Source organism: Ursus maritimus, unplaced genomic scaffold (assembly GCF_017311325.1).
Source record: "Ursus maritimus isolate PB19 unplaced genomic scaffold, ASM1731132v1 scaffold_13, whole genome shotgun sequence".
NCBI lineage: Eukaryota > Metazoa > Chordata > Mammalia > Carnivora > Ursidae > Ursus > Ursus maritimus.
In genome coordinates, this window is record NW_024423675.1 from 60,990,676 (window position 1) to 61,013,947 (window position 23,272).

The 23,272-nt window shown below is 42.2% G+C and overlaps 1 protein-coding gene across 1 annotated transcript in view; it reads left to right on the plus strand.

Annotated features, from left to right (window-relative positions):
- The window catches only part of SNX9 (sorting nexin 9), a 108,023-nt gene that overhangs the window by 69,214 nt on the left and 15,537 nt on the right, over nucleotides 1-23,272 (plus strand). The window contains exons 6-12 of the mRNA XM_040628005.1: nucleotides 1,385-1,535; nucleotides 4,842-4,926; nucleotides 7,208-7,333; nucleotides 7,454-7,571; nucleotides 15,753-15,883; nucleotides 19,726-19,829; nucleotides 21,468-21,571. Of these exons, the coding sequence (XP_040483939.1) occupies nucleotides 1,385-1,535; nucleotides 4,842-4,926; nucleotides 7,208-7,333; nucleotides 7,454-7,571; nucleotides 15,753-15,883; nucleotides 19,726-19,829; nucleotides 21,468-21,571 (819 nt within the window). The remainder of the gene's footprint in view (nucleotides 1-1,384; nucleotides 1,536-4,841; nucleotides 4,927-7,207; nucleotides 7,334-7,453; nucleotides 7,572-15,752; nucleotides 15,884-19,725; nucleotides 19,830-21,467; nucleotides 21,572-23,272) is intronic.

Genomic DNA, 23,272 nt, shown 5'->3' on the forward strand with positions numbered 1-23,272 from the left:
TCCGTTTTAGTGTCATCTTCCCACTTTAAAATCTTAGCAGCTGACGCATATTTGTTTTAAAACCTTAGGCCCCAAAAATGTGTGTACAGATCGAGTATGATTTATCACCTGCTTGTTTATGACCTCTGACTTTACGGTTTTTTTCTTTTCCTTAACTACCTGTTTTAATGGAAATACAGAGGCAAAAGAGGAACTTGTAGACGGGGAAACAATTTGGGAATTAAGAAAAAGGGTATTTATGTCTGTTCTGAAATTAAATAAAAAGAGATCCGCCCCTCATTTTTTTATGACCCATGTATGAGCACATCACACGGAGAATCGAATGTGCTAGTGTCGGGACTTGTACGCAGAGGGCATGAAGGGCTCAGGTTCCCACTCGTAGCCCAGGAGCCACAGGCCAGTGGAAGGGCTGTGACCTGACAGCTGACCCCTAGTTCTGTACCAGCTCGGCCCCCATCCTTCTAGTACATTCTATTCTTTTTTGTTTTCATTTTGGCATTTGTCTCTTGGCTTCTCTTGGTGGCCCCCCTAAAGCAGACTTCCCAGGGCATTTTTCTGCCTAATAGTAAAAGGACATGTGAGGCCATCAGGGTGGGAGACAGAGGCCCAGACGGCAGGAGGAGGAAGGAGGGGGGAAAGCTGGCAGCAGTGGATGTACAGATGGAGACCTCTGTTCGAATAGGAGGCTGTAGGTACTGTTAACACCCCCTTGTCTGATTTCTTCTCTTCCCCTTCCTCCTCCCCTCACCTGTATTATCATTGGTGTTAAAGAATTCCTGGGAGGCCTGGGTGGCCCAGTCAGTTAAGCGTCCGCTCAGGTCATGATCCCAGGGTCCTGGGATCGAGTCCCGCATCGGGCTTCTTGCTCAGCAGGGAGCCTGCTTCTCCCTCCGCCTGCCACTCCCCCTGCTTGTGCACGCACATGCTTGCTCGCTCACTCTCTCTAAAAAATAAAATCTTAAAAAAAAAAAAAAAAAAAGAATTCCTTTTCAAAGATCCGTTGTCTGCCCTTCATCCTTCCTCCCCAATATACGTGACTGAAAGGGTATTTGATCTGCCTGTTGGCGAGTTTATAAAGCGGGAGTTGTGTGCCGGCCTTGGCTTGTGTCTCGAGGAGCTGCTCCTAGTCTGCACTTACCTGAAGCTACTTACACCGACAGTCTCCTCATTTCCGCCTTGTCTGTTGCACTAAGAGGCGGACCCGGGTTGGAGCCCTGGCACTGACTGGAGAGCCCGCACTGCACGTCTGCGTTACGATCCCGTGCCACACGTCTCTCCTTTTGTTTTGATTGGCTAACGCAGTCACTAGTCACTATCAGAAAATGAGGTCGTCTCATTTTTATTTTGTTTTTCTCCTCTGGCGATCTTCTGTGCCCACCCCTAGCCACTGGTGATGACGACGAGTGGGACGAAGACTGGGACGACCCCAAGTCGGCCGCTCCCTACTTCAAGGATTCGGAGTCGGCCGAAGCCGGGGGTGCTCAGCGGGGCAACAGCCGAGCCGCCGCCTCGTCCATGAAGCTGCCCCTCAACAAGTAGGTGGAAAGGGCGTCGGGGAGCGCGAGCTCCACGCAGGCGGACGGGAGGCTCAAGGAGGCTTTCCTCTTTTCAGTATCTGTGAAGTTTGGGGTGTCATTTGATCATTTCTGTTTGGATCTTAGCTTTAGAAGCTTACTGAAAGAATTTTTTTTTCATTTTTAAAGTGAAATATTTGTTCTGTTTAATGATCTGCCAAACACTGTTTATACCTCTGTCAACTCCGTGGCACATTGAGGTCTCACTGCTGACGTCACAGGGAAGCTAAAAAAAAAAAAAATAATAGTAACTCTCCTTTAAATGTTTTCCTGTTTGTTGATCACTTACTGTGGGCCAGGCGTTGTGCAGAGTGGGTCCCATGCGCTGGCATGTGACCCTCGTACCCGTTTGTGGTACACAGACTCTGTTTCACTGTGGGAAGAACTGAAGCCGGAGACGTTACGTGAGTGTCCAGGCTTGCGCAGGTGGAAGTGATCTAGTCAGGATCCCAGTCAGCTCCTCAGTCTCTCAGCTCCTATGCCTAGTATGTTGTAAGGCTTTGTTTTCACTTAGATTTCTCTAAGATTTAAAACCACAAGAGTTGGCAACAGTCCTTGTAGGTACAGTGTCCGACAGGGAAGCCTGTGGGAGGGGGTGAGTGTGGACAGAGCACCCTGGGATTCCCCGGGGGACAGTCCTGTGTGAGTCTGCAGTTCACACAGTGGAGCTCGAAGGAGACACAATTTATGATTTCCCTAGGAACCCTCAAATACTCTTCTTACAGCAGTGTGCTTAGTAGAGTTTTTCTAAAATTACTACCACTGTTTCTCCGTGTTCCAAGTCCATGATTCAAAGCAGGGAAGAATGTTAAATCTTTGTCTGGAAACAGTGGTGAACAGAATGTTTGCTGTGTACCTGGATGACAAGGTCTAGGTCTAGATCTACTCACGGAAGTCTGAGTCACACCGGTTCCCCTCAGTATGTTTACGTAGCATCAGGTGATTAGATGAGCTGGCTTTTAGCGACATGTTCTTCCTACTTCTCTGTCCACTTTCTTCCGTTATGTATTTTCATGCTCAATTGCATGCATAATAAATTCATATTGACTCTATCCTATTTCTTACAGTGGAAGGTGAAGTTCTCAGTGTAGTCTGCAGTGATGCAAACTAGCATGTTCTTTAAACCTAGATACTAGCTCATCGAAACTACCATGAAGTATCTCTCAGCCCCATTTTGACAATGAGAAGCACAGACTGCAGCCCGTGTGTGGCCGAGCGTTCCTGGCTGGTTAGGGAGGCTCTGCCTTGTGCCCAGGCACCTGACCCTGCTTTCCCTTACCTCCCCGTGCCCCACGCTGTCCTGCTTTCCTCTGCTGTATGATCTTGGGGAAGTGGGGTGACCCCTTTGAGTCTCAGTTTCTGCATCTCTGAAGTGAAGGGGCTGGCTTTAATTTAAAATTCTCTCTACTCGAAAGTTTCAGTTCTGGCTGAAACCAAATCAGAGGAGCCCTAATTTGACCCGGAACCTCTGAGGCATCCCGCTGTCTATCTCTGGTGCTGAAAGCTGTTTAAAATCCTATGGTTCTTTTTTATTATTATTATTTAACTAGATGGATATATAAATGACTCACTTACAACAGTCGTAAAAATTTTTTGAAGTATTAACATTTTTCAGCAGTTAATCCATTTTCTATGACAGCTGTATTCCAGTCATGGAACATAAACCTTATGCTAGAGGAGATTAGAAATTTAAGTGTACTCGAGCATTATAAGAATCCGTCTTGATAATACTGAAAGAATTAAAAATTGCACTGCTGTTCAGTACGTATTAAATGAGTAGGCCCTAGAGGTTTGCTGTGAACCGTAAGAATACCAAAGGAGATGTGAAATGGGACCTGTGCATTCAGGAGATTACAGTCTAGTCAAGGACTTGTCACTCTGTGTAATCCCCACATTTTTCCATCAATATTTTCTAGCAAAAGTATAGGTTCTTTAATAAAACTGTTCCAGATTAGTCCATTAAGCATTTAGTGTTTTCCCGTAACTCCTCTAGTTCCTGGAAATACAAATACTTTCTCTAAGGTACTTTTAGTCTCCTGTAATGTGTAAATGGATTATGGTGATTAACCATGATAAATTATATAGCAGAAGTAGGCTCAGAATGTTGAAGAAGCCCAGAGAGAACTGTACCTGAGGCTGTGGGGAATACTTTCAAAGAGATGATGGCATAATTAGAGATAACTTTAATTTATGAATATATATACTAGGCTCTTTATGTAACTCTTTCATTTAATTCCCTCATTTCTTTAATTTCCTTATCATCTTAAAAGGCAGGTCGTACTGGTCCCATTCTTCACACAAGGAGACTGGAGCTCTAAAGGTCACATAGCTAGTAATTGTTGGAGTTGGAATTCAAACCCAAGACCATCCAGCTCCTAGACCCCTCTCTGTTCTGTCTTGTATGAACTGTGTTTAAAGAATGTCTAGGGAAAGAGGATTGAGGTAAGTCATGTGAGGATGAAGGAAAAGACAGGCCCCTGAGACCATCACATTGGCCTTTAATTTGGTATATGAATGAAATGGTAGAGTAGCTGGTTTTTTTGTAGGAATAATATTTCTTTTTCTATTGTAGGTATTTTGCTTTCTGAGGATTTTTTTTTTCCTGGTTATTAAAAGAAATTCTAAAACCCAGATTAATCTTGTCCTCTTTAGAGGTAATGCTCTGGATGGCTGTATGTTTATTCCAGCTTTTCTTCAATTTTAGAATGTTTGGGGTCTCTTTACTAAGGAGAAGACTGGTTTTCTTTTGTGTCTCATAAGCCAGTTCTGAAGACGATTCTAAAAGAAAATGGCACAAGTGCTTATGAACAGACAGCTTCTTTGGGATAATTGTGGCCTCCTGGAGGGAGTATGTTGAAAGGCAGCTTTAATTTGGATATAGGAGTGCTGGCGTGTGGCCACCGCTCCATGCGTTCAACTCAAATGGCTCTGCTTCTCCCCCCGTGCCCTGGGGGACAATTTTCTAGGCTGCCCTTCACTCTTCGTGGGGTGATAGAGTGTTTCCAATCCAGTTAAGCAAATGGAGTACCCATAAATATCACACCTTCTGGAGTCAAACTGTTCTCTTACCAGATAAAGCTTAATTAAATGACTAATTGGCCATTGAACAATCTGATTACGTTAGGTTTCATTTACCAGTTTCCTAGTCCTGGTACATCTGAAAGGCAGAACAAGGTTGAAACTGTTGTATTAAGTAAATGTGGACGAGAGTTGCAGAATTCTATAAGGAAAGACAGAAGGCTCACGGGCGTTCATCTTCATGACTAGATTTCCTGGATTTGCAAAACCTGGAATGGAACAGTATTTGTTGGCCAAGCAACTAGCAAAACCCAAAGAGAAAATTCCTATCATTGTAAGTTTGTTCATATTTGTTTGTTTGCTTTGTTTCTAATTAAGCTCTTTTATAATACCTTAAAGCTAAGAGGGTTATTAGTTTTCTGCAGGGTATTTTTAACACATTTAATGCTCCAAATAACTGACGATATGTATTAGTATTGTAAGAGTACTAAAGGTAATTAGCATAAAGTAATGCCTGTCGTTATATTTAGAAATTTTTTAATTTTTACCTCTAAGACTATTAGTAATTGAACCAACCACATTTATAGTATATATTCTTTTAATAATTTTCCTTCTCTAAAGTGTGTTGAAGTATCTTTTCCATGCTGTCTTCCTACTAACTCTGTATATTTAGCTTATAAACCCAATTCAGATATTTAGGTTTCTACCCTGGCAAAGTACATGCATATTATCCAAGCAAGAGGCCCTTTCCGCTCCGCTGGTAACAGTCTTTCCTCCACTAAACCAGCTGTCGCGTCACCATAAGGAGCGAGCAAATAAAAGCTAGGCGTTAGTGACACCATGAAGAATCTCTCTTAGAATAACTTGATTATTACGTAACATAACATATAACAAGACACAGGCTCTCTGGTTTCACCCGAATGTTGATTGCTGATAGATTTTCTGCCTAATAAGCATTATCTAGTGTTACATTTCCAGATGAATTCTGGAGAAGAGAACTCTGGCTATCTTTTGACCCTATAGACAACCCTCTAACTGTAGGATGGGCACAGGGTTGGGGGAGAGTCTTAAGTGTAATCACCATAGGCCCAAATAAGGATGAGGAAACATCTGGTCTTATTCCATAATCTCTAGGTCCTGGGAAACTTGATAAAATGCAAAAATGATACTGGATTTTTAAAATTATTATTACTTGTTCCTACATCTTTGAAAAGCTTGAAATCTTAGAAACTCCAGAAAAAAGGGCTGTGACCAAGAGCCCCTTTCCTCCTTTTTCCCCTCAAAGCAAATTTGGGGTAATTATCTTCTGAGGGGTTAAAGATTATCTTAATTTTTGAATTTTTTTCTTCAGACTTTTTAGTAAATACTGAGCATGGATTATTGTTCTTTTCACTAAGTTTAAAACCGTGCAGGACTAAAAGCCCTCAAAGTGGACTTTATCACAGGCGCCGACAGTGTTGTAGCTAAAGCACCCCAGCGTCGGAGCTGTCCCGTAAGTGTTACGTAGACCCGGCCACGGACCGCGTAAGCAAGCCCGCCTGCGCAGGCTCCTTGCACGGAAAGGAAAGCTGAGGGATAATGCCTTCAGATCTTCAGAAAACCAAGAGAAAGCAGATATGTGGTTCTTTGCTCTTAAGGCGCATTAACCCTGCCCACTAATAAAATGTGAGCCCCTGGATCTTGGGCCCTGGTTGATCAGACTGGCCTCTCTTGGTCCCGGTCACTGAGGGAAGTTCCCCAGAGGCTCCTGCTCTCTAGCTTTCAGGGTTTTCTGCATCTGGGCTCCCTCTTGAGGAGTCAGAGTAGCTTATCATAAAGATCTTCTCTTTAGTCCCTTAGTAAAATCGTTTGGGCCCTGGTCTCCTCCCTGACCTCATAACCTCCGAGTTTTCTTACCCCTTCCCACATTTTCTTCCTTCTACCTTTAAAAAGAATTAGGACTAAGTATACAGAAAGTGAAAATAAGCATTGAGAAAGTTTGAGGGCAGGGCGCCTGAGTGGCGCAGTCGTTAAGCGTCTGCCTTCGGCTCAGGGCGTGATCCCGGTGTTCTGGGATCGAGCCCCGCATCAGGCTCCTGCGCTGGGAGCCTGCTTCTTCCTCTCCCACTCCCCCTGCTTGTGTTCCCTCTCTCGCTGGCTCGCTCTCTCTGTCAAATAAATAAATAAAATATTTAAAAAAAAAAAAAGTTTGAGGGAAGTTTGACATTATCAAGACATCCAGGTGTGTAATTTTATATTGCACAAAAATATCAGTCTGTGATAGATTGGAAATTTTTTACAACTAGCCCTTCATCACATATAACTAAGACAACTGGACTAGAGAGAGGGAGGTTGTGCTCCATCCTGCACTCCCGGGGAGGAGAGGGAGACAGACATCTCTTCTCCGTGGCCCGAGATGCCCACCCACATGGGGAGCAGAAGGGTTGGTCCTAGCAAGTGTGTCTTTAAATATAACCTTATCAAGAACACAGAGCATTTATAGAACTTCTCAGAGAAGAGCAAGAGTGACTCTCCAAAGGACTTGTAGTCCTAAAAAGAATCAGTTGATGATTTATATCAAATATATTGACTGTTTTTCCGTGTAACAAAATTAACTCTCCCTGAAACGTGTGTAGGTTGGAGATTATGGCCCAATGTGGGTTTATCCTACCTCTACGTTTGACTGTTTGGTAGCGGATCCCAGGAAAGGCTCCAAAATGTACGGTCTAAAGAGCTACATTGAATATCAGTTGACACCTACTGTAAGTATCTAAGTTATCAAAAACAGAATCGTGCTTGCATTCCTAGCTAAAATTTGCTTTTTTCTTCATTTTCCATAGTTGGCATTGATAACGTTTTCTCCTCTTTCCCTTATATTGTAGAACACTAATCGATCTGTAAACCACAGGTATAAGCACTTTGACTGGTTATATGAACGTCTCCTGGTTAAGTTTGGGTCAGCCATTCCGATCCCTTCTCTTCCAGATAAGCAAGTCACAGGTGAGTGTGCGTGAGACTCAGGACAAGTAACAAGACAGCGGTTAGAGCATCTGTCTTAATGTAAATCAGTAATGACATTTTCCATATTCTGGAAGAACAAGATGTATGAGTTTGGAAACGGTGGCTAAATACTGTACATCTGCATGTACTGTACATGTATTTGTAAGTTACCTAAACACCTGATCAGAAAGTTCCATAAAATTTTCTATCAGAGTTCTTGTGTATGTATCTTAAGTTCTAGCGAAGTCATTGTGTCCTTGCTACACGATTTCCTGTAAAATATGTGAATTCTTTAAATGTGAAACATGACACCTGAGAAAATAGAAATGATCCAAATAGCCTGAAATGGAAATAAAAATGTATGATCCAAATGGTATCATGCAGTCCAGCCGTGTTGCTTTCGTTAGAAATGTGGAAGCATCAGATGTAGAAGCCAGAGCCTCTAAGGATTAACGTAAGAAGTTGCCAAGTTTTCCACTCAGTTTTTTTGGTGACTATTAATATTTAAATGCTTTTGTTTATCATTGATTATGACTCTGTCCTGTTTCTTACTTATTTAAAGTGTCTTATTTCCCTTGCTCCCCCTGCCTCACATGATCCTCTGGTAGACAAGTCACGGTGCTACCAAAGCCCCTTGTAACTGTGCAGAGAGTATGTGTCTGTCTGCTTTGAGAACTGTCACTGATTTTTTTTTTTTAAGTTCCCAGCCTAGTATAGCACCTGGAATATCAATACTCAGAACTCAGTGTGTTTGTCTTGGAATAAAAGTGTGTGAAGAAGTTGAGCTTTACTGAAGACTAGAGTTTTAGTGTGTGGCTAGAAAATTCACAGCTAAATGAAACCAGTAAGTGTAGAAAAGAAAGGATCAAAGATGAAAGTAAGGCCTAAAATGTCAGCTCTAGAGAGGCCTCGAAGGAAGAGAGGCCTCGAAGGAAGAGAGACCTCGAAGGGCTGACCTGAGCCCAGTGGGAGGACGCGTGGAATCCGTGAAGGAAGGCTTCTTTCCTGGGGGTCACGGAATATGAAGAGGGCTCGGTCCTCACTCAGCAGGTGGGTAGTTAGAAAGGGACGGGGAGTCCAGCAGCCAGATGTCGGAGCCAGCTCTAGACGCTTTCAGTGGCTTGGAGACGGGTGTCCCGGCCGGCCGGGTGTCCCCTGCGCACTGCTCGCGCACGCCCTCGTGTCAGAGCCGATCAGCAGGCTGAGCTCCACGCTGCTGGAACAGGACTTGGAGTCTGTTTCCAGAGCTTGCTCTGTGAACTTACGCAACGTTCCTCAACTAGTCCTGAGCTAGAACGAGTTACCTTAGGCTAAGGTCACGCTCCTTAAAGCTTGACTTTGTGCTTTACTTCGCTGTATGTTTAGGTTTCTCTGAAATTTTTTGAGGAGATGAAAAGTTGTTTTTAAAGAAGTTGTTTTGATTGTGACTTTTTTTTTTTTTTTTTTTTTTGGAAAACTTCAAAAATTTCAAACTGGGCATAGCTGAGTGGAGCGTGGGGCTGCGTTGCCCAGTGGCTAACAGAGCCTGGCCGTCACCTGGGGTGACGTGCCCCTCGTGGAGCCAGGGCGGCTGAGTGGAGGCTGCGGCAGGGCGGCCGGGTTGGCGTAGACTGCTCGCTGCTTCCTCCCACCCCGAGGGGTCACCGTGCCCCCCCCCCCCGGTTCAGATACTCACCGTCCCTCCTTACTGTTTGAAATCACAGCTTTCCTTTTACAAATTTAAATTGATTTCCATGAAAACTTCAGTTCTGCCTTTCTCCTTGTTTTCAGATTTCCATCTGTTTCCTGAATTTTATATTCTCCTCCGTCAGCTTGATTAGCACAATGTGCTTCATGGTGTCTAAATAAACAGACTGATGAGCTACTTGAGGGGTCTAGGGATTTCTCCTCTTTTAGGCTTTAATACGTTGTCTCTTCTGGATCAAGATAACTCGGTGCTATTTTAAAGCATCATAGAGTCACAGTTCCCCCCTCCCCCCCCCCAGCCATATGAAGGTTTGATTTTTAAGTGCAGGCCCGAAGCCAGGGGGGTGTCATAGAAAAGCGAGAAAGCAACAGCCGCTCAGTCTGAAGAAAGTTGAGCTTTGATTCACTGACTGGGATATGTGCCGAGGAAACCGAAAAGCACAGAAGCCACTTTATTTCTCCCTTTTCTCGTTTGCCTCCTGCCTGTGGTCCCCACAAGATCATTATTATATAAACTGGCCTCTCACTTACATCCTGGAGAAAAGAGAAAGGAATGCCAAGGAGATGATGTCATGATATTTCTGTGGACTTGATAATCAATCCATGAGAAGCTTACAGCTAACATTTTTTATTTATTGATAGATTTTGTTCTTTGTGAAATAATATTGAATGAATCTGGTTTTATTCCTGGGTACAAACTGGTATACTCACATACTTGGTGAAAACCTAAGGTTTGTTGAAAATGGGGAATCGGAAGTCCCTCTCCCCTGACCTTCTTTCTAATTCTCTGGAACCTGGTAGGAAAATCCTAATGAGCACAAAATAACAGTCTAAGCCAGAGTTTGGAAATAAGCCAGCAATGTCAGAAAATTTTCAGGAGGAATAAGAATCATTCACTCATTAGTTAAATAATTTTAGTCAGTGAGTAGGTTATAAACTCTTCACTTTCTCCTGATGGAGAATACAGTATAACCCAGGTTCATGCTGACTTGGTCTTTTCTGCCCAGGAGATGGGTCATCTTCTTTCCAAGGGGTGAGACTTTGTTTCTTCATAGTTTAAGCTTCTGTAGCACTTAATCTCTACTCCTAGGAAGTGCAAAAATTGAAGTGTTTTAATATACAGGAAGTGTCTAGACCCTGCGTGCTGTCCAAGTGACATCTTTTAGGTGATGAGTTTTTGCTGTGTGGATCTGTAGGGCTCTTCTCTTTAAAAGAAATTTGTGCTTATTTGTACTGGTAATTTCTAAAGGAAAGGCCAGGCTGCAGTTCTTTAAATTTACTTGTAAACTTCTGTACAGTAAATTCACTCCTTTTGGAGTGGGTAGTTTTAAGAGTTTTGACAACTACCGGTCCAGTCTACAACGACTGCTGTATTCAAGGTACAGGAAGTTCCATCACTTCCCCACGTCCCCTGGGGCTGCTCCTCTGTTCAGCCCGTGACACACTGATGGGCTCTTTGTCTCTACAACTTGCCTTTTCCAGAATATCATTTTAAATGGAAAGCATATAGACCTACCTCAAGAAGCAAGAAAAATCTCAAACAACCTAACCTTACACCTAAAGGGGCTAGGAAAGAAAAAGAAAAAAAAAAAAAAAAGCCCCAAACCAGTAGAAAAAAGGAAATAATACAGAGCAGAAGTAATTGAAATAGAAACTAAAAAAACCAGTAAAACAGATCGATGAAACCAGAAGCTGGTTCTAAAAAAAAAAAAAAAAAAAAATGGAAGCATCCAGTGTGGAGTCTTCTGGTTGTGGCTGCTTTCTGTTGGCCTTGCGCATTTGAAATTCTGCATCTTGTGTGGATCAGTAGTTTCCGTAGTTTGGGTATCTGTTCACTCGTTGGAAGACATTTGGGTTTCCGGTTAGGGGCGTTTATACATAAAGCTGCTAGAAGTATTTGCATACAAGTTTTTGTATGAACGTAAGTTACCATTGCTCTTGGGTGAATACCTAAGGGTGGAATGACAGGGTCATTTGGCAGCTATGTGTTCCGTGTTTAAGAAATTGCCGGGCTGTTTTCCAGAGTGGCCATACCATTTTGGAATCCCCACCAGCAGTGGATGAGAATGTCGGGGGCTCCACATCCTTACTTGCACTTTCTGATAGTGTCAGTCTTTCTCTGTTGTAACAAATCTGTTAGGTCTGTCGTAGTACCTCAACATGGTTTTCATTTCCATTTCCCTTGTAGCTAGTGGTGTTGAGCGTCTTTTCATGTGCTCATTTGCCTTCCATAGATTTTCTTTGGTGACGTGTCTGTTTAGATCTTTTGCCCATTTCTCATTAGGTTGTTTTCTCATTATTGAATTCTGAGAAATCTTTATATTCTGGAAACAAGTCTTCTGTCAAATAATGTGATTTGCAAATAATTTGTCCCATGCATGGCTTGCCTTACTCTCAGCAGCGTCTTTTGCATAACAAAAGCTTTTAATTTTAACGAAGTTCAAAGTACCAGTTGTTTCTTTTATGGATTTTGCTTCAGATATCATGACGAAAACCTCTTGGCCTGACCCAAGTTCCTAGTAATATTTTCTCCAGAAAGTTTGGTAGTTTTAGATGCGTTCTGAGTTGGTGTTTGTGTGAGGGGTGAGGTTAGGATAAGGCAGAGCTTTATGTTACGCGTCTGGGTATCCAGTAGTTCTAGCACCATCTGTTGAAAAGAGTATTCTCTGTTGAATTTCCTTTGCATTTTGTCAAAAATCAATTGAACATATTTATGTGGTTTTATTTCTGGACTGTATTCTGTTCTATTGATTTATGCGTCCATCCTTACTGCCAATACCACACTGCCTTGATTAGTAAATCTTTAAATCAGGTAGTATAAATCCTCCAACATGGTTCTTTTTCAGAATAGTTTTGGACTATTTTTCATTTGCCTTTCCATATAAATTTGAGTCAGTTTGTAGATAACTGTAATCATGCTGGGACTTTGACTGATATACATACAGTTTGTAATTGTTACATCTGCCTGATGTAGTGGCTCTTTTATAATTATGAAATGTGTCCTTTTGTCTCTAGTAAAATTTCTTGTGCTAAAATCTATTTTGTCTGATATTAATATAGTCACTGCAGTTCTCTTATGGTTACTGTGTGCAAGGCATATCTTTTCCCATCTTTTACTTTCAGGCTGTCTTTGAATCTGTATCTCTTGTTGACAACATTATTGGCGCCTGCTGTTTGATATTATCAAGTCTGGAAACCTCTACATTTTGATTAGAGTTTTTGGACAACTCATATTTATTATTAACCCAGTTAGATTTACATTTGCCATTTTGATAATTTCTATGTGTCTTGTTTGTTCCTCTCTTCCTCCTTTACTGCCTTTCTCTTGTGTTAAATATTTTCTAATGTGCTCTTTTAATTCCTCTCCTTTTTCCACTAATTTTTAAAAATTATTTTCTTAGTGGTTGCTTCAGTGGATGCAATATGCATCTTTCCGTATTGTCACAATGCACTTCATATTAATAATTCTAGCAAAATTCATAGAAACTTTTCTCCAGTATAGCTGTTTCCCCTCTCTCTTTATGCTCCTATCATCATATATTTTGTATCTGTTATAAATCGAACAGTATGGTATGATAATTACTGCTTTCTACAATCTTATGTCTTTTAAGGAAGTTAAGAGAAGAAATGAGAAAAAGTACATCTTTTATGTTTGGTGCTCTTTATTTCTCTCTGTGAATTTGGGTAATTTCCTTTTAGCCTGAAGGACTTCCTCTAATATTTCTTTAATATAAGTCTGCTACCAGTTAATTCTCTCATCTTTGTGTATCTGGGAATATCTTTGTTTTGCCTTTATTTCTGAAGGATAGGTGTACTGGTTTTAGAATTCGTGGTTGACAGTTTTCTTTTCAGCATGATGAATTTGTCCTTCCGTTGCTTCTGACCTCCATTGTGTCAGATGACAAATCTGTTCTGTTGACTGCACACACACACACACACACACCCCACCATACATCATGAGGCATTTTTCACTTGCTGCTGTCAAGATTTTGTTTCTGTCTTTCAGCAGTTTGATATTGCTGTATCTTGGCATGTTATCTTCATATTTATCCTACCCAGGTTTGTTGAACGACTTGGAAATACAGGTTAAAGTTTTCCATCAAATTTGGGAAACTTTCCCCTTCTTCTTACTTCTTCAAATATTTTTTCTTTTCTATCTCTCTTCTCCTTTGGGGATTCCCATTACCAGTGTCTTGGTGTGCTTTATGTTTTTTAAGGCCCTGTTCAATTGTGCTTCCATTTTTTTCTCTCTGTTCTTCAGATTAGAAAGCTTCTATTGATTTTCGGATTCACAGAGTCTTTCTTCCGCCATCTTGAATATGCATTTGACTCCCTATAATGAATTTTTTATTTCAGTTATTGTATTTTCAACTCTGAACTTTTCATTTTAATTTTTTATAAGTTCTGTCTTTTTCTTGAGAATCTTTGTTTTGATTCCATGTCATAATTCTCTTTACATTTTTAAACATGACTTTCTTTAGTTCTTTGAATGTATTTCTAGAAGCTGCTTTGTCTGCTAAATTCAACATCCAGAGACATTTAGAGAGTTTCTCTTGACCACTGTTTTGTCGGTATGGGTCATACCTTGCTGTTTCTTTACACATCTCTTAATTTTTTTTTTTGAAAACTGAACAGAGAATATATTTTAGCAATTCTCGATTCTAATTTTTCCTCTGAAGGTTGTTATCTCTACCTTGTTTGTTTGGTAAGTAACTTGCTTAGGCTCTGAAATCTCTCTTCCCTGAAGTTCAATTATTTTTATGTTTTTTTCTTCTAAGTTTGGCTTCCTGGGGTTCAGCCTTGTGTCTGTGTAGCTTAATGATAGGCCTGCCTCAAGCCACTAAGGCTTCTCTCCTCTGCTGTTGGATCTTTGGGTAGGAGACTACATTCAAAGCTCAGATAATTTTCAAATTAGCTATCCTGGCTTTTACTTTTTTGTGGGTCTTCTTTACAAGTGTGTGAAGCCTCAGAGTTGGCAAGGCGTGTGTGGCTGGCTTGGGTCCCATCTGGCCTCCACCGTTTCTGCACACAGCCTCAGCCTGGAGTATACTTGACCCAACCATGCAACATTGGCTAGTGGAGCCATTGGGCCTTTGTGTTCACCAGCCTCTGGATTGTCCCTGCCACCACCACCAAGCATGGGCATGTCCCCCACTCCAGGGCAGGCCAGCCTCTTACCTCTCCAGGGGACCTGCAGCAGCCAGTCTTCACAGCCTGGTCTATACCGGCAGAACTTCCATGTCAACTGAGGAGAGGGTGGGGAGGCCCAGGAGCAGTAGGGGGCGATGGGAGATGGGAACCCCACGCCAGACAGAACGCCACAGATTTCCACTCTTCTTGTGTAAAGTTCAGCAGTTTTGCAAGTATAAACACTTCTCAGATGGCTGTTTGCCTTTGGTTGATTTCCAAAACACTTACTTTGGGTGGGTTCTGTCTAGCTTTAAAATTGTTTTGGAGGGATGGGAATAGCTGATTTCCTCACTCCACTGTAGCTAGAACTTTCTTTTTTTTTTTTTTTTTAATTTTTATTTATTTATTTGACAGAGATAGAGACAGCCAGCGAGAGAGGGAACACAAGCAAGGGGAGTGGGAGAGAAAGAAGCAAGCTCATAGCGGAGGAGCCTGATGTGGGGCTCGATCCCATAACGCCGGGATCACGCCCTGAGCCGAAGGCAGATGCTTAACCGCTGTGCCACCCAGGCGCCCCTGTAGCTAGAACTTTCATCTCCAGAAACCTTTTAACTCATAGTGGTTTTATTTGGTAGGCTTATAAAAATGTTCAGTGTTTACTTGATGATTTGTATGTCAGGCTTGTTAAGCTATGTTTTAGAATGGTCATAAGTTCTGAGATAGTAGCTTTCACTACTGCATTCATAGAAAAATGGCTTTTCCTATTTTTGGCTGAAGTAGTTTAAAAAACCAAACGGAATAAAGAGCTACAGTCCTGAGTTACTTCTCATAAATACTAAATTTAAGTTTGTATATCTGAGATTATATTGCATTGGGACACATGTTTATAAATATAGAAATTTTATGCACTTTGTAAGAATTACTTCTTAAATTCCATTTTCTCTCCCCCTTTCCTGCCTGTAGGGCTTCATATGGTCACACAGAACTGGCATAGTCTCAGTTTGTCAGACAAAGTTTTTCATACCGAGATAAGATTTACTTTTGAATTTGTTGAGTACTTAGGGATCCTTAAAGAAAACCTCACTTTGTGGCTTGATTTTTCTTGTCACAATTAAAAAGTTTGTTAATTTGTTAAATCCGAATCATTCTTATAAACCAAAGTGCCTGTTGTGTCTTTCCTGTGGCTCTCTGAGCAATTGCTGTGTTACAGCTTGTTTTTAGGTTAGTGAAAAATTACCATGGTCTTTACCTCTTACTAAATAACTTTCTGGCAAATACCCCGTAGATACAAACGGCTTTTCCGCTGTGGTGACAGTAACTCGCTTTACACGGCGCTGTATGTCACTCTTGCTGTGTCCCTTGCAGGTCGCTTCGAAGAAGAATTTATCAAAATGCGCATGGAGAGACTCCAGGCGTGGATGACCAGGATGTGTCGTCACCCCGTAATCTCAGAAAGTGAGCTTTTCCAGCAATTTCTGAATTTCCGAGATGAAAAGGTAGGACCTTTTATTATGATAGTCTTTAGGTCATATTGAGAATTGTCACGTTCACATCAATTTTATGTCTGAAAGTTAAAATTATGTCGGTTAGCTATTTCTCATTTCCTCCAAAGACAATGAGGGGACAGAAACCTAGGTCCTCACCGTAGGAAATTAGTCACGCTATGTGGAAGAATGCTTCCCAGGATGGTTTTCCATAAACTAGGAATGGATTGGCCCAGAGTGGGCAGGAGGTGAAGGATAGGGTAGGGTGAGGAATTTTTTCCCTAGATGCTTTTAAAAATGAGATAGGCCCCAAACTATGCAGGATATTAGCCACATGAAGTGAGGGAAATAGCATGAATGATTTCTTAAGATCGTAGTTTGACCTTGCAGTGTGATAACGTCATGAAAAGAAAAGTAGATTCTAAAGTGGACCAGCCTTCTCAAAACCAAGTCCTTTTTCCAGAACTATAGTTGCACGTCCAGAGTAAATAATGCTGGTCTCTCTGTGGGTAGTCATTCAGCCAATGGCCACATATTCTTTGTTGAGAATCGAGAAAACATTGGCTGTTTGACATCTCATTATTGTCTGCTTTGGAAAGAGTTTTCCCTCTCTCTCAATAAGCTTTTACTCTATGGTGTGTCTTCTTATTCTGTAAAGATGCTTTCTCCATATTTCTCTCATAGCAAATATTACATATCTTAGAAAACAATGCAAAGAAAAAAGCATAAGTTAGCTCAGATGCCAACAGCAGATACAAAATACATGACAATCCTAGAAAAAAGGTCATGAGATTATTTTCATGTTTAATCAAATACTAGAATATTATATACTTTGTGGGAACTTTCAGACAGAGATTTACTTGCTAAACTGCTTTATAGTACTTTTCCCTTGTTAATGTGAACACATTTCTAGTAAGTGTAAATAATCGGGCTCTTTGTTTGTTTACAGACATAGGCATACACTTAACATAGTCTAAATATTTGGGCCTTATTTTCCGTTGCTGCTTATTTCTAGAATTGGCAGGCTCACTTGAGTGGGTTGCATATAAGCAGGCCAGGAGCTAGGAAACAGGGATGTGCTTCATCGTTTTTTGTGTAGCTCGTAGCTCCAGCCTTGCAAGGTGCCCTGGAAAACTGATTTCTCTGGTGAGATGTAATAGTCAGCAGTATGCCCTGTGACCATATAGTGGTGAAACTACATTCTCTGAGTGAGTTCTGTCAATCCATTTCGTTACACTGTAGACACAAGCTACATGGCATCCCCTCCCAAGTGTGTTGCCTTTAACAAAAGTCCTAATTTTCCAAAGATTTGATTTAGAAAGCACTTCTAAAGGTTGTGTTTTATACAGAATATTATTATTAAAAATAATACTACATCTTAGACACTGGGGTTTTGGGTGGATTTGATATAATAGAAAAAAGAAAGAACTTGGAGTCAGGGATCTGCTTCTAGCTCCTTCTGTGATCTTGGCCACGGCATTGAATCTCTGGGTCACGGTTTCCTCACCTGCTAAATGACTGTGTAAAACTAGATAATCACTAAAAACTGTGATTCTTTGGCCAGAAGTAGCTTGTGTAAATGGTAGACTTAGTAATTTTTCTGTTATTGGAAATAAGGGGTTAGTAAAATAGCTGGATATAAGACAGTACATATTTACATACCAGCAATAAATGAAAACAAAATGAAAGTCTAAAAAAGATCACAGTAGTGTCAAAGATCTATCTAGGAACAAGTACAAGAAAATGTACAGAAAATCTCTACATAAAAAACTATGAAACATTTTCGAGAGAAATAAAAGAAAACCTGGCTAAGTGTTCCAATACTGTTTCATGGATTGAGGAATAGAAAAGATGCTATACGTGTGGAAAATCAGAGCACTGAGAGTAGCCAAGGTACTCTTGAAAAAGAATGAAGTGGAAGGAGGGCTATACTGGATATTAAGACTCATCGCAAAGCTAAAATAATTTTAAAAGCATGGTATTGGCATAAGGATAGACAGACCAGTGGAACAGACTAGAATGGATACTTGATTTATGGCAAAGATGGTGTCAAGTACAGTGGGGATAGGACAGTCTTTCCAGTGAATGGTGCCAGGTCAACTGGATGGTATCATTGAGGAAAAATGAAATTTGGTCACCACCTCATGACAACCTACTGTTGATTTATTAGGGTTGACACTGGAATTGGGGTTATGTTGTTAAGACATGGCCTTATCTATTAAAGGTACTTATAGGTGAAATGATACTATGTCTGGGACTTCCAGGAAAATCAACAAGAAGAAAATAAAGGGTAGAATTGAAGAGAATAGAAAAACCAAGACTGGCAAAATGTTGATACGTGTTGCAGCTGGGTCTGGGCGGGGGTTTGACTTTTCTCTATACTTTATACGTGTTCGAACATTTCTACTGTATATAGTTTTATTGAAAAAAATCAGTTCCAGGTGGTTTGCAAGTCTAATGTGAAAGGCAACAACAATAAAGCTTCAAGAAGGTAACATAGAGAAATATCTTTCATACCCCTAAGGTAGGGAAGGATTTCTAAAATATAACAGAAAAATGACTAGTCACACAGGAAGAGGCTGATAAATTAGACTGCATTGAAATTAAGAACTGCTCTGTATCAAAAGAAGCCTTTAAAGGTGAAAAACAAGCGAAAGATCTGAACATCTATAACCAGCAAAGGACTGCATTTTGGAATAAGTGAAAACCCGTAAAAATCCATAAGAAAGATAACCCAGTAGAAAAAGAGATTTGGTAAGGTACCTTTCACAAAACAAAGTATCTCAGTCCTCGACAAATGTGTAGGGAAGTACTTAACCTCATTAGTCATCAAGCAAATGCAGATTAAAGCTATAGTGAATCCCATTGCTGCCCGCCCCGATGGCTAACATTAGAAAGCCTGACCCAGCCAAGCTTTCGCATGCTGCTGGTGGGCGAGGAAATGGGTAAGACCAGTTTGAAAAACCATCTGGCATTACCTACTGCAGTTGAACATTTTCCAGCCTGCGTGTATACCTGACAGGTGTGTGCATACCTGACAGATGAGTGCACGCGTGCACCAGGACACGTGTNCGTAGCTGCTAAGCACGGCCTGAGCCCAGGAAGCCAGACACAAAAGAATACACAGAGAGTGGTTTTGTTCAGAAAAACTAGCAGACCCAGATGAGGGATGGGTGCTTAGATGGTGAGACTTGAAAGGAATGGGAGGAACTGGGCAGCATTAAAGAGAGGATATTGGTCACCTCAGTGAGGGAGGGAAGGGGCGGTGATTGGGAAGAGACACGAGGGGGCTTCTGGAATGCTACCCTTTTCTCTTGGCTTTGGCATAGTTTACACACGAACTCACTTTGTGGGAATTGGTTGCTGCGCGCGATTGTTTGGGGCACTTTCTATATCTGCATATGTAGATCTATATATTTATAGGTATATCTTGCAAAAATATGTTTTTTTTTTAAAAAAACAGCTCATAATATTGGTTCCTATCTTGTGTTTTAGAAAAGCTTTAATCTTTTTAAGAAAACATTTAACCTAAAACTTTGAGGCACTTGGTCAGGATTGCTAGGGGTGCTTGTATTCACCGTGTTTCATTGCTGTGCACGGGGAAAGGGAAGGGATGGAACCACCTCACTCCGAAGGGACTTGGGCTCACAGGGACCACTCTGCACGTCGGCACTGCTTGTGCACCGCGATGACGTTTGGGACGTACCGACATCCCACAGTGCAGAGGGCCATGGTGTGAGCGCTGCTGCCGAGAATTAGAGCTAGTCAGTCTGTGAACCGACTGCATTAGGGAGTTTTGAAAGACCAGTTTGACTCTGCTCTCTGCTGTGACGTTATAATGTTCTTATTTGCAGGAATGGAAAACTGGGAAGAGGAAGGCTGAGAGAGATGAGCTGGTGGGAGTTATGATATTTTCCACCATGGAACCAGAGGCACCTGACTTGGACTTACTAGAAATGTGAGAACTATTGTCACACTTGCCTTCTTCTTAGCCCATGTTCCCCTGCTGTGCATACAGGCCTTGGCTGGTGCGACTGACCGCAGCTGGAGTGCAGGGGGCCGGGCGAGACCGTGTGAACATGGGGAGGGCGGGCCGCGGGCCGGTGACGGGGAAAACCTCGCTTGCACAGAAAGCACGGTCTCTCTAGCCATAGGATTAGATTAAAGTCGGCTTCCTTTTTACCTTGAAGTGAGTGGTTTCCTAGCTGACACAGTGGTTTCTGGTCATTTCTAATAAAGCAGATAAAACAAAGTAGCCCAGAGCCAGTGCATGCCCGCGTGGTCATCAGCAAAGCAGAAGTCTCAACCTTGCCTTAAGGAAGCAAATCTCTAACCTGCTTTTTTGTGCTATTTTTCAATTTGTTATTTTTAATTATGTAATTTTTTTAAAATGTAGGCTTGGTTGAAAATCGAGCAGTTCCTTTTCTATGTAAAGGCTAACAAGAAATATTGGGGTTTTTTTTAAAGAAGTTTTTTAAATAAAATTATCTCTTATGTGTTACCAAACATATAGATAAAAAAAAGAAACAGACACACACAAAATCTTGCAACCACCCAGAGAGAAAAATCAGTGTTAATATGTTGGCCTAGGTCTGTAGTCTTCTCAGACGTCCTCTGCACATATGTAAAATTGTTTAAACACAAAAGACTTCACACTGTGTATTCTGTCTTATGATCTGTTTTTATTTTTGCTTTTTTCATTTAACATGATATTGGGATGAGTTTTTCAGGTTAGTACTTTTTACATCCTCAAAGAACTGAGACGTTCAGTATCACTTACGTGGTTGTGTATCCAGGTTACCTTCTCTGATTCGCTAAAGTACTTGCTGGAATGCATGGGGACCCACTCAGTACGTCCACTGATAGAATTCGACTCAACCAGATATTCAGGAAATCATGATTTTGTATACTTCAGAATAATTTTAGTTAAAATTCATAGGGAATTGAGGGGGGAAGGGAAGCAATTAAGACTTAAATAGATTTTTAAGTAATTCTTTAAAAATCTGTTTTTTTAAGATTTTATTTATTTGAGAGAGAGAGTGAACATAAGCAGGAAGGAGGGGCAGAGAGAGTGAGGGAGAAGCAGACTCCCCGCTGAGCAGGGAGCGGGACGAGGGGCTTAGGCCCAGGACCCCGGAATCATGACCTGAGCCAAAAGCAGCTGCTTAATCATCTGAGCCACCCAGGCGCCCCTTCTTTTTTTTTTTTTTTTTTTTTTAAAGATTTTATTTATTTATTTGACAGAGATAGAGACAGCCAGCGAGAGAGGGAACACAAGCAGGGGGAGTGGGAGAGGGAGAAGCAGGCTCCTAGCAGAGGAGCCTGATGTGGGGCTCGATCCCGGAACACCGGGATCACGCCCTGAGCCGAAGGCAGACGCTTAACCGCTGTGCCACCCAGGCGCCCCCCCTTCTTTAAAAATCTGAATGAAGCCTGGTTAAAGAGCAGTTGTTACAGTGCAAGAAAACAAGCACTTGTGATTATGTTTGGCCGGAGTCTCCCTGACCGTGTTGATTTTTCTCCCCCTACACATCCCACTGTTTGACCATTTGGTAGCCAAGTCAAGGACATGCCTTCTTGTGTTTTTGCCCCACAGAGAACAGAAGTGCGACGCTGTTGGTAAATTCACCAAAGCCATGGACGACGGCGTGAAGGAGCTGCTGACGGTGGGGCAGGAGCACTGGAAACGGTGCACAGGACGTAAGTGCCTGTCCAGCCCCGGGCCCTGGTGGGGGGCGGCGCAGGCTTGGTGTCGTGACCTTGACCACACCGAGGCGCCATCCACGCGAACAGAAATGCCTGTAGTGAACTGAAGTAATGATACCCACAGCCCGTTGGCGAGCCTCGCTTGTCAGCCCTACTCAGCAGAAAATGGACTCCGACAAAGCCAGTTCAAGAGCGCGTATAAACACCGTGTTCCCTTAAGTGTTTCTAGTTATTTGGGGTTTCTAATCTATGGACAAGTAATTTTTTCTGCGTGTTTAGAGAGTACTTGTTATTTTTAATCTCATAATTGTATTTTTAGTCTTTATCCATTTGGTAAGATATTGTATATGGAATCTTCCTCAACTTATGATGGGGTTACATCCCGACAAGTCCATCCTAAGTGGAAAATAGCCAAAGTCGAAAATGCAGTCAATACACCTACCCTCCCAAACATCACACCTTGGCCTGGCCCCCCTTCACCGTGTTCAGGACACTTACATTAGCCTGCACTTGGGCAAAGTCACCTCACACAAAGCCTATTTTATAGTAAAGTGTTGAACATCTCCTACCGTACGGAAAGTGAAGAACAGAATGGCTGTCCGGGTGCAGGGTGGTCATCAGCTGGCGGGGCTGCTGCTGCCCAGCGTCACAGAGAGGGTCCTCCCGCGGTCACCAGCCCGGGACAAGAACCAAATTCAAAATTCCAAGTACAGTTTGTAGCGACTGCATATTGTACTGGCACCATCATAACGTCGATAAATTGTTAAGTCAGGGACCATCTGTATTTGCTACAGCCCCAATTTTTTTTTAAAGATTTTATTTATTTATTTGACAGAACATGAGCGGGGTGGGGGTGTAGAGGGAGAGGGAGAAGCAGACTCCCCACTGAGCAGGGAGCCCGACGCAGGGCTCGATCCCAGGACCCTGAGATCATGACCTGAGCCGAAGGCAGACGCTTACCCGACTGAGCCACCCAGGCACCCACTATGGCCCTAATTTTTAGAAAAGACCAGGATAGTTGGCTGTGGAAAGCATAATCTGGGTCAGACTAGGAACAGTGTGAGCCCAGGTGGCCAGCTGTGGCCTTCTGCCTGCTCCTTCCATGTCCTCAAGGACTTCTTATCCCCACCCTCACCCCCATACCCCCCTTCCCTTGTGTCTAGACCATCATTTTGCTGAACCATGTTGTCCTGTATTCCCTGGCACCCTTGTGTCACATAGCCCAGGCTAGAAGCAATCACTGTCGGCCATGGGGGTCACGCTGGCCAGCTGCCCTCCCCCCTCCCCCCCCTCTGAGGCTCCGCTGGCTTTGGAAGCCAGGTCACCGCTGCATAGCATTCACACGGTCTTCGAGGGCCATAGACACTCAGGAGTTTCCTCCCCTGTCCACCCATCCCGTCCTTATCTCCAGCACAGCCATCCAAGTCCCAGAGAGGAAACTGAGCTCTAGTTATGGAGAAAGTGGTGCTGCCAGTCCAACTAACCTAAGGCCCGTAGGCTAGCCGTAAGGCTGGTATCTAAGAATTTTCTAGTCTTCAGCTCATACACCCTGCAAGAATACTGGTTGTATTCAGTTTTATTTTGTTTTTCTCTTAATGAAGATGGCTTCTACTTTGTATAATAAAGATAATATGTACCCACTTTTAAACCGTGATAACTCAGCATAGGAAGGAATTTAATTATCTGTAAAGATTT